Genomic DNA, 15,701 nt, shown 5'->3' with positions numbered 1-15,701 from the left:
AAAAAAAAAAAAGGCTGTTTTCTAGACAAAAGTTCATCTTAGCCCCAGGCTAAGGTTGTTTTCCTTGTGTAGCAGCTGTCAAAGTTTGAGATGAGAAAAAGGTAGCCCAGGCTCTCCTGGTTTGCCCCACCTGTGCTCGCTGGGGGGGGGGCAGTCCTTCCAAAAACCACCCCCAAAGTGCCTGCAATGGGTCCTGACTCTGCCCTGGTGCCTCACAGGGAAAGATGTCCAGAAAGGGCCTCTGCTCTTTGAGGATCTCCCGCCATCCAGCAGTGCCGACTCAGGTATGGGTGCTCTGTTCCTGCCATTACTTTGGCTTTCCATGTTTTCTGCACCAGCATCTCTTTGAGATGAAACCTGTGTAAACCCTGTTCTTTATCAAACAGGCTTAAGATAGTGGGGTTATCAGTACTGGTGTGCAGACCAGCTGCATCCTGTATGGTTTTAAAACCGGGGTGTTATAGATGTTCCACATGTATTCTGTAAAACGTTTCATAGAAATGTTCCCTGAAACAAATGCTTACATTTGTTAAATATCACTTTTGTTAAATATCAGGCCCAGGTTTGCCTGACCATCCAGTGAGACAAGTAGAAGTTTGGCTTGCTTTGGTAAACTGACATAATTTGTGTACCTCAGGAGGGACATATATGGAGCATTGTTCCCTCGGAGAGACAAAGGTATTTAGTTCTTTTTGCCTTTTTCTTGTGCTCCAGGAAAAGGAGGCTCTTTGCTCTTTGATGATCTCCCACCAGCCAGCAGTGGTGACCCAGGTAAGGAGCTGTGTCACTCACCAGCCTCTGCTGAGCCACCCTTTCAGGAAAGCCCACGATGCAGCCTGTTGTGTTGGACACACAGCAAGTTAACCTGGTGTCCAGGTCAGCTGACACTGGTCGTGGCAATCTGTTTGTGCCCCAGTTGTTTAAATCAGGATTCTGGCTCTGAAAAAGTAAAGTTAGGCCTGTTTCCAGAAGTACATCCCTGTCCTTTGGAGACTCCCCCATTGTCTGTCTGAAAGCTCCCTGTTTTGGGAGGGAAGGTATGTGTTTGCCCTGGTGCTGCCATTGCCCTGGCTACATTTCTACTGTGGGCACAGGCTGCCTCCTTGTTCCTTGCTGAAAATGGCTTCAAACCCAGACTACTGCTCTATCAAGGCTTTCTGCATGCAGCCATGTGTTTGCTTTCATCTGGGAGGAGGCGAGCTAATTCACTATACTGTCTGAGACTAAATCTTCAGAAAGAAAAGGCCAGAGTTCTGACATCATGGGAATCAGGTTTCGCTTGCTAGCTTTAATTTGTAACCTGTCTTTTGAACCACCTAACAAATATGCACATTCAGAGTAATAAAATGTTTCTTTGCATTGTTGTGGGCAGAGTTTATAGGGAAAAATAATAACAATAATAAATAAATTAGAAGTATTCCAACCTGTATTGTTAACTTCCTGAGCAATTAACCGTAAAAAAAGGCTGGTAGCTAAGAAAAAAAAAACAACCTGTGAGTTGTTGGGGAGAATCAAAGAGTCTGCCAGACAAACACAGCTGTCCTGTGTCTGAGGTGGAGTCACACAGTGTGAAGTGGTAAAATCAGCACTCCCTGGGTTGGGCAGCAATGTGTACCATGGGTTGTACACACTGAGGGAAGCTCTGTGTGTGCATTTGTGGTTGGTTAGGGTTCTTGTTCTGGGCACTTAATGCTGTGTAAGTGTGTGAGCCTGCACCCCTGAGTGTGCTTTGGTATAAAAGGACTTGCTGCTGAATTTATGCAAGTAAAACAGAGCTGGAACGTTTCAGCCACCTGCATTTTTGCTTTCTTTCAGCCTCCAGTGCTACTGAGCAAGTCTCATCAGCAGGGAGCCAAGAGAAAGGGCAGAAGAGAAAGTCCTTGGAGGAGGATGAAGAGAAGAATGGCAGGGAAGAACTTGTGGAAAAGAAAGTTTGTAAAGGTTTTCAGACAATTTGAAAACGAATGTACTCAATTTGTACTTTTAGCGTTGGGCTGAGTAAGTCCAGAACAAAGCTAAACTTTGGTTCTTCAGTCTGCTTGCCCTTTCAGTCTCTTGTAGGGAACAAACTGCTGCAGGGCTCTGTGGAAGCTGCTCAAGCTTCCTGGCACTCTCTGCCTTCTTCTCCTGGGCCTCCCTACCATCCCTGCTGAAGTAGGAGAAGCTGAGCAGCAGTGCCTGTGCTGCCAAGAGGGAGATTGGGTGTGGAACCTCTGGAAGGCTAGAGCCACACCAGTTTCTTTTGCCACATCCACAAATCTCCCTACTGACTGCTAAGGAAGCCAGAGAGGGAGAGAGAGAGGCTTGATTCATACAGGGCCTTTGATTTAAGTGCCTGTGTGCTGTGTTGTGGCTTTGGGAGTAAGATGTGTTCCAGCACACAAAGGAAAGGACATGTTCTAGGAACAGCAGACCTGGATTTCCTGTCCTTAGCACCCTCTTTAAAGAGGGTGTTCTACTTAATCTGCAGGTTCAGTGCCACATGCTTCTCCTGCCCACCCTGTCCCCCACCCCTGTTTGGTAAGAGCTCTGTCTGATGCCCAGCAGTCCTGCTTGGCTGCAGCTGCCTTCCAAAATTAGCTGTTTTTAGAGCCGCTGACCTTGGGGGCATGTAAAACCCCATGTTACAAAATAAAATGCCAGATTTGTTTTTGCACTATGGGGACTGCAGTGCCAGGACAGGGTTCTGAAAGCTGAGAATGTCCTGATTTTTTAGCCTTAGCTGAGGAGACGGAGGAGTTTGATTTGCGTGCACGTGTCTGCTTTGTCCCCCTTTAGGATCAGTGGACGTTCTTGGGCTGAAGGGTTACGTGGCAGAGAGAAAAGGTGAGAGAGAAGACATGCAGGATGCACATGTCATCTTAAACGATATCACCGAGGAGTGCCGGCCTCTGCCCTCCCAAATGTAAGTGGACCCCAACTGCCAGAACAGCCTCATGGGGGTGAGGGTGCTCCAGCTTGCTTCAGCTAAGCCCATGAGATGGTCCTTTTTGCTTTGAACAGGCACTCGCCCTGCCTGTGTTGTGGTGTGTGGTTTGTTACTGGGAGACCTGCGATGAATCATCGCTAGCTGTGTTGCCAGGCAATCCACAGGGCTAGTGTAAACAAATACATTATAGTAATTACATATTGTAAGTATATATATTATATATACATAAGAAATATATATATTATAAGTATAATGTATTATGACAAATACATTATAAGCAATCAGGCCTTGCCTGGGGGCTTATAAATGTGTAAAGCTCAAACTGTGGCAATGGAGAATGCTGGAAGAAGAGAAGGTGGATGTCAGAAGTCTCTCATTTGAAAAGTTTAAACCTCCAAGCAAAGTAACACATCTAAGTGTGTTTAAATGGGAGTGTGTGTATTTAAAGGAATGTTCTCAAACATCACCCTGATATTGGACTTAGCTTCTGAACAAATACTGTCTCAAGAGCTCTGTGTGCTGAGGGTTCTGAGTTTCTTGTCTGTAGCGTAGGTGGAACAAGTTTAGGCAGGTACTGTAGGATTGGTTAGACTGTAGATGTCTGTAGTGCTGGGGAGTTGCAGTGTCCTTGAGGTGAAATGTTTCACTGCTTTTATGCCAAGTTGTGATCTATATGCTCTTCTGCCCTTCATTTTTTTGCGGAGTGGAAAATTACAAGCAAGTTCTCAGCTCAGTGCTAGAACATGTAAACCATGTAAATGTGAACTCAGACCTGCTACATTTGTGCCTTGGAGAGCAGGCTTTATTTGATCTGGCTGACACAGAGGAATGTTATGGAGAGGAATGTACTCAATCCCACCCTCTGGCTAATGGCCTTTCTTAGCCTCTTTCTGCTACTTTTTGTTTCCTCACAGCACCCGTGTCTCATATTTCGCTGTTTTTGATGGCCATGGGGGAGTCCGAGCCTCAAAATTTGCAGCACAGAATCTGCACCAAAACCTGATTAAGAAATTTCCTAAAGGTGAGAGGAATGGAATAAGGGCTGTAGGACAACCATCCCTTTTTGAGGTGCCACATTGTGGCAGTGGGTAGGGAAACTGATGTGTTTGGGTGTAGTTCTGTATTTCCCATCCCTCGTTCCCAGTGGGCTTGCAACACTGCACTGCCTCTCAGGGAAGAGGGGTAGAAGCCTTTTTGGCACAAAGGTGCAAGTAGCCCATTGTGAACTGCTAAGTGAGTGTGAGATGTGCTGTTGCCAGTTTTAGCAGTGCCACTTCACATGTGAAAATACTCCTCTGGTGGAGAGGTTCATGTCATAAACTATCCGTACACGGTACTGCACAGATTTCTGGTAGGGTGAGCCCAGGATGTGCCCCAGCTGCTCTGCACAGGGTCTGAGAGATGCACTGAGGTCCACTGAGTGTTGGATGAGCAAAGGGATGGACTGGGATAGGTCAGATATGTTTTGGTTGGAGCTTAGTTGCCATTTTCTCTGTCTGGCAGGTGAGGTGGTCAGCGTGGAGAAAACTGTGAAGAGATGCCTTTTGGACGCCTTCAAACACACAGATGAAGAGTTTCTAAAACAGGCATCCAGCCAGTAAGTGCAAATGCTTTCTGTGTGTTTGTATTTCTTAGCGTGCATCTCCAAGGTCTGAGTTATGAGCAGGGCAGAGGAAACCTTGAGTCGTGTCTGTGCTTTGGCAAAACTCCACACAGCTCCATTGTGTCAGGCTGTGACTGCCAGCTGAGTGCTTGCTACAATTAGATCACGGCATGTTCTGGTCTTACTCTGTGGTAAGTGGTCTGTAGGACCCCTTAGACTAAAATACACATTCATGGTGAAGGAAGGAAGCAAAACATGTCCACCTCTGTCCTTACCAGGGCATCTTGTTTGCCTTCTTTTTAAAGACTTGCCATGTTGCTAAATTGACTTGTCCCAGTTGACTTGCCTAAGATGGGATCTTAGAGGCCACTGAGCGCAGCTTTCTTTAGAGCTTTGTTTGCCAGGCTGGAGCACATCTCTGAGGTGGCTTTTAATGCACTGTATTGAAAGACCTAGCTCTCCCAATGTAAGTTTGTCTTGCTTTCTTGAACTCTTTTGAAAACAGGGATGTTGATAAAGAATGTCTGCCTCATTTCTGGGTGTGCAGTGCCAGGCACCCTGACCTCTCAGTCTGCCCTGAACTGACACACCAGTTGTGTGGACTAGGGAAGATGTAGATTGTATTTAAAATACAGTCACTTTGTTACCAGTCGTATCCACATTTGCAGGTTTTTTGTTTGTTTGGGCTTTTTTACTACTGTTACTTCATAGTGATACCTCTATCACTGATGGAGAGACTGCTGATGCATTTGATTCCGAGATTCCATGAAAACTTTCAGTTCAAAGTAAATCACAGACTGGCTCGGTCTCTTAAGCCTAATCAGAACAGCAAGTTTGACCAGGCAAAAGGAAGCTTCCTTGAGTCTGTTACAATAGCATCATTCCCAAACCAGCCTCTGGTCAGAAATGTGACTTATGGCAAAGGCACTACAAAGGATCACTAGTGTTAGTTGTATTGACGATTAAATGAATCATCTTCATTCTTCATTCACACCTTCAAAATAGGAGAAACTGGATAAAATATATCTGGAAATCAGTCTCCCAAAGCTGATTTCAGTGAAGAGTGGCATCATGGCTGGGCTTCTTTGTGGGGAAGACTAGTCTGGCAGCTGTAATCTAAGAAATGCTTCTCATTTTACCTAGAGCTCTAGAGATAAAAGCTTAACTACAGCAAGTGAAATACCAGGAGAGCAACTGAGTGAGTGGTGTTGCTGGTGAGGTGAGGTGGGGGGGCAGAGGTACTGTTAAAAAAGGAAGGCAAATGTAAGCAAAAAAGAAGGCAGCTCTGCTGCAGGGCTGACTGTGCCTTCCTTTTGCTGCAAAGAAGGAGCCTCCCAAGGAGGAGCATGGGGTGCTTGTTTGCTTGTGATGCTATAGGTCCTGGGCAGTCATCAGAGTTGAGCCTGTTCTGCTCACAGATGAGGTTTCCTGGGAGCTGAGTGTGAGGCAGGGTTGGGGTGGGTGCTGTGTCTGGCAGTATTTACAGCACCTGGGCATTGGCTGTGCACTCAGAAGTCAGTGCTCTGTGCAGTTCCCCTGTCCTTGTCCAGTTTGCTGTTTACCACCCTGCTTGCAGGCAGCTGCTGGGGGCTTGTGCTGCCTGACTGCTGCGTGTTGGCACTCTTCCTTGAGTCCCCAGGAGCACTCTGTGACTAACTTCTTCAAGAAGCTTTATTCTCCCTTAGTTATCTTATTTTTGTTCCCTTCAGGAAGCCAGCTTGGAAGGATGGCTCCACAGCTACTTGTGTCTTAGCTGTCGACAATGTTCTCTACATAGCCAACCTCGGGGACAGCCGGGTAAGCAGAATGGAGAAGCCCACTGCTGGCATCTTTGTTCCATACTGAGCTTTATTTGCCCTTAAGGACGAGGTATTTGTGTGGGATGTCCCAGTTGCCATGAGCTCCCCAGCTGTTCCTACAAAGCATCTTGTTTTGAGTGGGTACAGGGTACTTCTGTGTTGTCTCCCATAGTGTAAAACAACTGTGTGTAGAAGCTCTCTCTTGGTGGTGCTAAATATCTCACAGTATCTAGAATAGCATATTTCAGTTGGAAGTGGACAATCATCTGGTCCACTGCCTGACCAGTTCAGGGCTATCCTAAAGTTACAGCATTGTCCAGGTGCCTCTGGAACACTGACAGTCTGGGGGCACCAGCCACCTCTCCAGGAAGCCTGTTGCAGTATTTGGTTGTTCACTCTGTAATGTCCAGTCTGAACCTCCCCTGGCACAGCTTTGAGCCGTTCCCATCAGATCAGCACCTCCCTCTCCACGTCCCCTCCTCAGGAGGCTGCAGAGAGTGATGAGGTCGCCCCTCAACCTCCTTCTCTCCAAACCAGACAAACCCAGAGCCCTCAGCCTCCTCCCAGGACACGTCTTCCAGCCCTGGCACCAGCATGGTTGTCCTTCTCTGGACACATTCAAGTACCTCCACATCATCTTTAATGATGGGGCCCACCCTGGCACACAGGGCTCCAGGTGAGGCCACACTAGTGCTGAGCACAGTGGGACCATCCCCTCTCCTGCCCTGCTGGCTGTGCCATGTGAGATGCCCCCAGGATGCCTTTTGCCCTCCTGGCTACCACTGGTTCCTACTGAGCTGCTGCCAACCAGGATCCCCAGATCCTTTCTGCAGGGCTGCTTCCCAGCTGTTCCTTTCCCAGTTTATACTTGTGCTCAGCGTCACTTGGTCTTGGGCACAAAATCTGGCACTTGGACTTGTTAAATTTCATGCCACTGACAGCTACCTGGTCTGGATCTATCCAGATCCCTCTGCAAAGCCTGTTGTCTCTCCAGAGTCAACAGCACTCCCAGTTTGTCATCAGCAAACTTGCTAGTGGTACGTTCAACTCTTGCATCGAGATCACTGATGGAAGTACTGAACAGCACCTCCCATGGTGGACTGAACCCTGAGGAACACCACTAACCCAATGTAGCCCCATTCACTACAACTTGGGGCTTTCTCTCCAGTTGTTGCTGCCATTGTATTGTTGTTTACTTATGATGGTCTTTTGTCAGCACAGGCGATTCTGTGTCGTTACAATGAAGAGAGTCAGAAGCACACAGCCTTAAGCCTCAGTAAAGAGCACAATCCCACCCAATATGAGGAACGTATGCGGATACAGAAAGCTGGGGGCAATGTCAGGTAAGTGCCTGAAGGGTGTAAGTGAGCAAAACTAAACCCTGGCCTAATACTAGGCCTGAGCACTGGGTTGTGGGAGATTCCTGAGCCCAGTATGCATGCTAGTGAGAGCCTGGAGAGAATTTGTTGCTGCCTGTGGGAGGCACAGTGGTGCCTGAGGTGTGTAAGGACTTGGTGGTTGGAGTTGGTTGATGGGAGCTGGTTTTCCAGAGGCTTACAATGGCCAAGGCAAGACCCCTGTGAAAGGCTGGCAGTGGGATACCAACATGGACATGCTTAAGCTTCACCTACAGACTTGGACCTACAGACCTGGACTGTATTGCTGAAGAAGTTAGTGCTTTCTGCACACTGTGATGCTGAACAGAAGTCATTGCCTTGCCTGCAGCATGACTGCTCTCAGCTTGTCCTGTGAGAGGGGGGGATGGAGGGCATGAGAAACCCTCAATGTCAGTTGGTGTTGCTCCCCTGAGGTTAGCTGACACCCTGAGGCTGTCTAACAGTAGGAGGGAGGTTTCTGGAGTGAGAACCCTAATGTTCCTGTGCAAATAGGAGTTTGGGCTCTTTGGGGAGCTGTTGCCAAACACAGCAGCCATGTCTGATTTCCCTGGCTAGGTTCTCTCCCTTCTTTGAAGGCTGTTTCTTGATTTAATGGCATCCTTACAAAGAGAGGATTCAGTGCAGGTGAAGTATTGTCCTGCCTGTGGAGGCAGAATGCCCCCTGGGGTGGGGAGGGGTGGGCTCAGTTCTGTCATGCTGCCGTGTCTGGAGCCCTTTATTCCCCTTATCTCTGGAGAGCACACGCTGCTGCTTGTGCTTAGCACTGATCTATCTTTGCACACAGCAAAGAGATGGCCTAGTGTCTGTTAGCTTTTTTCAGAACTGGTCCCTGACTGCCTGGGAGCCTCTCCCACTGCTTGTAGTTCAATATTTTGGACCCAAGAGATAAGTCACAAAATGTGTGAGCATCAGATCTCTTCTCTGTGACGTGCCTTGCTTCTTACTTTTATCTCAAGCGGGGCTGCTTGGACTATGAGATGAATGAGCTTGTGTATTCCCAGAGGGCACAGAAGAGCCTTTTTGGGGAGAAGATGCTAGGTTGTTGGAAAGGTGAAGTGTGGGAAGATGTTTCTATTGGCAACTTGGGTTAATTAAAGAAGTTTAGCAAACCAGGCCTGATTCCTAAGGAGGATTGTAACTTGGGTTTCACAGAAGTGGTTGATGCTAAAGGCCAAGTGATCAGGAGAACATGCCATGGTTTTCACTCCTGGGAACTGCCCACAGCCAAGCCAGTGTGTAGGGTTTGGTGTCCTGATAGGCAGGGCACAGGGGGGGCTGCTGTCTCAAATCTGCTCTTGCCTCTGTCACTCTGTGCTTCTACAGAAGTGCAGTTCGCTAGATATCTTGCCAAAAAGTAATCTCTGTATTCAAACCTATGCCTCTGGGAGTTCAGCTCACATGTGACTCTGCTTTCTAGGCTAAGCAGGACTTGAGTTAAAACAGAGAGACAGAAAACAGCCTTGAAGTCTCCTGACTTCATTCCACCTCATCACTCATTTCCCAGAGCTTCACACAAACATGCAGAAAGGGAAGGAGACTTTGAAGGGAACATTTGAACTTGCTGGGGAAGTGGGTCACTGTCTGTATGAGGCAGCTGAACGCACCATGAAGTGTCCCCATCAGGCAGTGCAGCAAAATACACGTGTGGGGAGGGCTTTCAGTGTTTTCTTTCCCTGTGCAGGGACGGAAGAGTCCTGGGAGTGCTGGAGGTTTCCCGCTCCATTGGGGACGGCCAGTACAAACGCTGCGGTGTTATCTCTGTGCCAGATATCAAACGCTGCCAACTCACACACAACGACAGGTAAAGCTGCCCATGCACTGGGGGGTGGCTGAGTCCCAGCTCTGCTCAGCACAAGTACCACAAGCTGCACAACCCTGTCTGCTCTGCTGTTGGGGCCAAGGCAGTTCAGACTGATCCCCAGAATTAGAGGATGCTCTTACTGCTGATGTCTCTCTGCTCGTGTTCCTTATCAGTACAGTGGGATAATGCTGCTGCTCTGCCAAGATACTGTGAAGGCTCCTGCTGGAGGAACCAGCCTCATAGCAGTCACTAGCATACATGAGCCTTAGATGTTCTTTGTGCTCTAAGTTCACACAGCAGTGTTCAAGCAGCTGGTTAATGCCTGAGTTCTCAGAAGTCCATCCTGTCCAAGAGTTGTTTTAGCAGCTGTAGTGCCCATAAATACCATCACATTTAGCTCTGATATCTGAAGGTTTGAGGTACTTTTCCACAGTATGATTGGCAGTGACAAATTGCAGTGAGCATTTGTGTCACTATGGCCCTACAGCCTCTCAGAGGTGAGAGTGTAACCCAGTACTGCTGCTTTTTCTGGGATTAGAGTTCCATATCAAGGGATCCACTAAAATATTTCTAAAGATATCCTGAGTATCAGGCTCTGAAATGATGTCTTCAGAGCTGTGTGCAGGCTGACCACCTCTGTGGGTTGGTTGTAGTTTTCCTTGTCTGGTGATTCTGGTTATGGCTCCTGGTTAATACAGTTCCATGTGCAGGCAGGGAGTAGTGCACAGTGGGCTGTCTCCCCCATCCTAGGATGCCTCCTAGGATGCTGTCCTTGCCTTGGGCTTTGTATCCCTTCAACCTTATGCAGCCCGTGGCAATACTTTTTGTCAGTTTTCCCATCACAGTTCTGCTGCTTGCTTTTCTTTTGAATTTATGTATTTAAATTATCACATACCTCAGAAGTGTAGAAATGTAAAGGCTTTAAAGTGATGCACACAAAGGATTAAGCTGTGTTTCTCTGTTTCCTTGCATTAGTGGCTTCACAGGGAAAATATGTGAATGAAAGGGACTCAAAGGAAAGAAGCAGTTCTTAGAGAAACAATGGAGCTTTCCAGCAGGGTGTTGGATGTGATCCTGCTGGTGTTGGTAGGACTGCCAGGGTGTCCTGATCTAGGTCACACATTCGTTACCTGGCTCTTTGCCCTGTATTTTGAATTCCCTCAGCTCCGTGAATAGTAGGTTCTGAAGGATTTTCAGATAAGCTTTATGGTATCTTTCCTTTGCATTGGAGTGTGGATGTTCATAAAATAAATTGGAGGGATTTTGCTGTAGCCGGGGAGCCAAAGATTCAGCCTTCGAACCTGTCTCCACTTGATTTCCAGGTTCATTCTGATAGCATGTGATGGCCTCTTTAAAGTCTTTACACCAGAAGAAGCTGTGAACTTCATTGTGTCCTGCCTGGAGGTGAGGAGAATGCAACATGGGGGCTGGGTTTGGCAGTGCAGGGGGCATCACACAGACTTCTACCAGCGTATCCTCCCTTATTCCCGACATTGCCTGTGTTTGTTTTGCTTCCCCAAGCTTGGAAAATACAATCTGCTTGTACCTGCCTTTGCTGGGGGCAGTCAGTGTCGTGTTTCCTTGTCTGAACAGGATAAGAACATCCAGATGAGAGAAGGGAAGCTGGAAGCAGACGCTCGATACGAAGCCACGTGTAACAGACTGGCCAACAAGGCAGTGCAGCGAGGCTCGGCCGACAACGTCACGGTCATGGTGGTCCGGATAGAGCACTGAGGGATGAGCTGCTGGTCCATAGAGCACTGAGGGATGAGCTGCTGGTCCACAAAGAGCACTGAGGGATGAGCTGCGGCGCGTGTGAGGAGAGGGAGAGGTCTGTCCGTGTGCGTATGTGGCCGAGGGAGGGAGGGTCCTGCTCTTCAGTGTAAATAAAGTTGGGTTTTTTTCTAATAGTCTTAGCTCACTTAGCTAGCAAGGTTTGCTAAGTGGCTGCCAATGTGGATCAGCCTATGCAGACAGCTCCTGTCAGCCCTCTGTGAATGTCTTGGCAACCACAGTAAACCCATTTGGCAGGGGTGTTAGCAAGAGGCATCTGGGAGCATGAGCTCTGCCAGCTGTTTGAAACGGGGCAGTTCTGCTGTCCATTTCCTTGAGCAAGGTTCTGGGAGAGTCCTGAATTCTTAGGGCTCTGTGGGAGCTCCTGGGCAGACTGTACTGTACAGACTGTTGGTACTGTAGCCACCGGCTTGGGGTGTGGTGTGAGCTGTCCTCTTTGTGCTGGGAAGGAAATCTTCTGACTCTGAAGCTGGGCTGTGAGGTTGCCTGCAGCTGAGGGACACAAACACTGCTTGCAGAGCAGCAATGTACCTGCCCTCTGCTTGCAGAACATTTTGAGAGTTTTACCCCAATGCTGATATGGAAAACGTGGCTGGAGTTTGCTTGTGATATTTTTTGGGAAAAGTGTTTTCAGCAAATAGACCTGCCAGGCAGCTGAGCTACAGGCCTGCTCCTCAGGTAGCACAGACAAGCACAGAGCCTGCATCTCAGGTTTTAGGTACTTGTTGCTAATAAATGTCCAGTATCTGATCCTGACCCAGTGCCTCTACCAGCTGTTGCTGCAAGACAGTGTGCTGTTTTCCAGAGAAAATTTGGCTTAAGACCAAATGACAGAATGAAAGCTAAATGGATTGGACCAAAGCACTTAAATTTCTGATTACGTAGCTCTCCCATGCTGTGGGTGAACCGGGGCAGGGAGGGAGGTGAGCCAAGGGGTCTCCGTGGGGGTTACTTGCACAACCTCCTTGTTCTGAGGAGGCAGTTGCAGTCCCAGGGAGGTGGGCAGGTTGATGCAGTGGTATTTGCCATTTTGTGCATAGCCCTGGACAGGGCCGTGAGGCTTCCAAGAGGCTTCTGTTATCTGTATTCCCAGAACTTTGGGAGATGGTCCCAGGTCCTGGGCTATCTGTTTAGTGGAGCACAGAAAAGCTGTCCTGTTGTTTGGACAGGTGGGTTGACCATCTTTCATGGATTTCTGCTCCAGCACTAGTCAGTTGACACAGCCTGGCTCAGACTAACTCTCCACATCTCCTGCAGAGGACTGAGGAAGGAACTGGGTGTCTGGCACAGACTTTGGGTAGTGCTTGCCCTCTGCCAGCTTGTTCTGCTCCCAGCCATTCCTGTGTACTTTGATATAAGGTTGCACTGCAGGATGAGCTGAGATCCCTTTGTTAGCAACACACTCTGCTGCTTCTGCTCACAAAAGCCAAATTTGGAGAGCCCAGACAGAGTAGCACAGAATTACTTCAGACTGTGTAGCAGAAGAAACCCTGATGGCAGATCTCAGAAGAGCAACTTGCCCTCCTTTCTCACCTCTCCCTTTTTCCACCTCGTGCACTGGGGAGGGCTCTGGCCATGCTGTGAGAGCTGAGCCATGCTCCCAGCTCTGTGGCTCCCTCCAGGAGGCCCCTCTGCATTCCAGTGTGAGCTGGTGAGAGGAATGTCATCTTGTTCTTCTCTGACTGTCTTTCCTTCCTCTCCCTCCTCTTAAAACACTTCTTTCCTTCCCTTTAGGAAGAATTCAGAAAGCACAGCTCCAGTTAGAATCAGAATATGCAGCACTGCGGTACAACAGTGGTTGTTATGGTTAATAATAATTCCTGTAAAATGTCCATTTTTCAGGGCAAAGGGGAGAAGAAAGTGCTGTGGACCAGGTCTCACCATGGTTAGGAGTAGCCAGACAGTTAGAAAGGCAGGTTCAGTCCCAGCTTTAGTGGAAGTAAAAAAGTTACTTGCTTGAATTTCCTGGTAGGGTGGGGTCTGCAGGAGGTTTCCTGAAAATGCACTCGCCTTGGCTCAGTGCTCAAGCAGCATCCTGCTACAGAGGAGAGCTCCCAAGATCACCCCTCAGGGTGGCCCATGTGCAAGTGCTCTGCATACAGTTCTTCTCCCTTGGAGCTGACTGAGCTTCTGTCCCCTCCCAACACTTAAATTACCCCTCTAGTACCTCCAAATTAATCAGCTCTTTCAGTTTTGTGTTGGAGTGCACTGGGCTCCTGATACCTCACAGGCACAGGACAGCTTACAGCTGGGCAAGCCCCACTCTTGAACAGTGAGTCCTTTTGTACCTTTTCAGGTGTGTGTAGTAGGAAGAGAGGCAGCTGATCAGAGTGAGGCTCCCTTGGCTTATCATGCATGGGGACTGGGAGGTGATGCCAGGGCCAACCTCCTCGGCTGGGCAGGAGCTGCAGGGGCCTCATCCCTGCCAGGAGGCTGCTGCCCGCCAGATCAGCTGTGGGAGAAGCACAGCTTTGCTTTCAGATAGAAGTTGTCTTTGCCCTGAGGGAGGTCAGCATTCAGACTGTACAGCTGGAGCCCTCCTCCCCCGGTCCAAACACTGTTACCCACAAATTGCTGCAACAGCTACTTCACGAGGCTCCTCAAGGAGATGCAGCCTGTGGAGAAGAGCAGGCAGGGCCAGAAAAGCCCTCCTGAGCAAGGTTTGGCACCGAGAAGGTGCCTCCTCCTGCCTGTGTGCGTGGATCCCTGGGGAAGGTGGGGCTTGGGTGCAGCTCAGGCTATCTTGAGGTGTTGCTGGCACAGCTTGCCCAGTACTAAGTGCTACTAAGAAATCAAGCGCCCGGGTCCTTCTCCCGCAGCCCTTGCTCGGTCACGTAGCCCTGTGCCCACCTTCAGCTCAGGCAGCTATCAGAGCTGGAGCAAAGAGCGTATCTGTGCTGCCCACAGCCTGGGCCCCGTGCCATGGGCAGGGAACGCCTGGCGTGGAAAGCCATGGCACAAGAATTTGCTTTAATCGGATGTGCCGCGTTACGGGGACATTGCTTTAATGATTAGTGTGCAGGATCTTTGCTTCTGCCAGCAAACATTCACTGCTCATACACTCCAGGGCAGCTAAAGTGATCCATAATCTGGTTTGGGCTGCTAAGGCATTGGGCAGGGGAGGGAAGTCCACTGAGGGCAAAAATGGAGGTGGGGGGCTTTGTCCAGGCATGGTGGGAGCTGAGCCCTGAGGAGAAGGCAACCATCTGACATCTGCCACTGTCAGCAGCATTTTCCAAGATAAATTTCCAGGCCTAGCCTTTAGTTAAAAGTGAATGCCTTTAGGTCCTTGTCAGGCTGTTTTATTATCATCTTCTCCATGATCTTTTGTTCATCCTCAGCTGGTTCTGCAGCATGAGCAGTATCAGACCAGACTGCAGTTCCTGCAAGAGCAAATGGTCTTCCCTGGGCTCGGTGCTGAGCAGGGGAGATGTGATCGTGGCTGGCAGAGGGAAGGGTCTGGCTGCTCCTGGCACAAGTTCAGTGCCCTGCCTGGTGCCTCTTCACACCCCCAGCAGAACGGCGCTGAAATCGGAGCCCCTTCGAACAGTGAGGGGAGAGCCTGCAGCGTTCTCCACAAAAACAGAGGTGTACTGCCCGGCCTGGGGGGAGAGAGGGCTTAGCAGGGCTGGGACACCTCCCTTGGGCACCAGGCACGACCTGACAGAGCCAAGGAGAGATCTCTCCCCTGTGCGCAGCAGCTGAGAGGTGGAGGTGCCCACACCCTTCCTTCTGGGAGAAGAACATCACAAGGCTTTAGGGCAGTCCAGCCATGATCTGTGCTACAGTGCAGCAGCAGAGCTCTGTCCTGAGTGTCCTTGGGGCTTGGAGAAGCAGACCTGATGCCCAGCCCTGAGCTGGGGCCACAGAAGGCACCTTCCTGCCCAGTACCGTCCCCAGTGGTGCTGACACCACTAACCTGCAGGTACAGGACTCCGGTGACAGAGATGGTGAAAAGGTCACCCCTGCTCTCCAGCCAGGATGAAGTCTCCAAATTTCTGCAGAAGACAGAGGGTGGTGCTGGGGAGAGCATACCCCCTCCTTTCCCAGGGATGCTGGACTCCTTCCCCTCTCCCTGGCCCAGAGTCCCTTGCTGTTCCCTGCCATACCTGTTGTGCTGGCAGCGGGATTGCACACAGATCAGCACGCGCAGGCGCGTCCCCCGGCACACCTGCCTCTTCTTCGGCGGCTCCCTGTGCACTGGGACAGAGCCAGGGGTGAGAGCCAGCCCAGACCACCCTGCCAGGGCCGTGGGGCTGCCCGAGGGCTCACCGATGTGCAGCGTGGTGGTGAAGGTGTAGTACCCTGCGATGGGGGCTGTGTACTGCCCGCTGGTCAGGTTCAGCCCTAGGCCACGGTGAAACATCTCCTCCCTCTC

At 49.6% G+C, this 15,701-nt stretch overlaps 1 protein-coding gene across 1 annotated transcript in view; it reads left to right on the top strand.

Moving 5' to 3' along the window:
• Window positions 1–11,319, top strand: part of ILKAP (ILK associated serine/threonine phosphatase) — a 12,848-nt gene extending 1,529 nt beyond the window's left edge. Inside the window, exons 2-12 of the mRNA XM_018083066.2 lie at window positions 102–284; window positions 715–771; window positions 1,816–1,941; window positions 2,779–2,905; window positions 3,844–3,950; window positions 4,433–4,526; window positions 6,242–6,329; window positions 7,553–7,674; window positions 9,410–9,529; window positions 10,852–10,933; window positions 11,123–11,319. Coding sequence (XP_017938555.2) covers window positions 102–284; window positions 715–771; window positions 1,816–1,941; window positions 2,779–2,905; window positions 3,844–3,950; window positions 4,433–4,526; window positions 6,242–6,329; window positions 7,553–7,674; window positions 9,410–9,529; window positions 10,852–10,933; window positions 11,123–11,263 — 1,247 coding nt within the window. The 3' untranslated portion in view covers window positions 11,264–11,319. The remainder of the gene's footprint in view (window positions 1–101; window positions 285–714; window positions 772–1,815; window positions 1,942–2,778; window positions 2,906–3,843; window positions 3,951–4,432; window positions 4,527–6,241; window positions 6,330–7,552; window positions 7,675–9,409; window positions 9,530–10,851; window positions 10,934–11,122) is intronic.
• Window positions 11,320–15,701: the final 4,382 nt, after the last annotated feature.

The sequence above is a fragment of the Manacus vitellinus genome, unplaced genomic scaffold (assembly GCF_001715985.3).
Source record: "Manacus vitellinus isolate BGI_N305 unplaced genomic scaffold, ASM171598v3 scaffold_60_pilon, whole genome shotgun sequence".
Taxonomy (NCBI): domain Eukaryota; kingdom Metazoa; phylum Chordata; class Aves; order Passeriformes; family Pipridae; genus Manacus; species Manacus vitellinus.
Note: the sequence above shows the minus strand (reverse complement) of the source record. Positions and strands in the feature narration are given on the sequence as shown.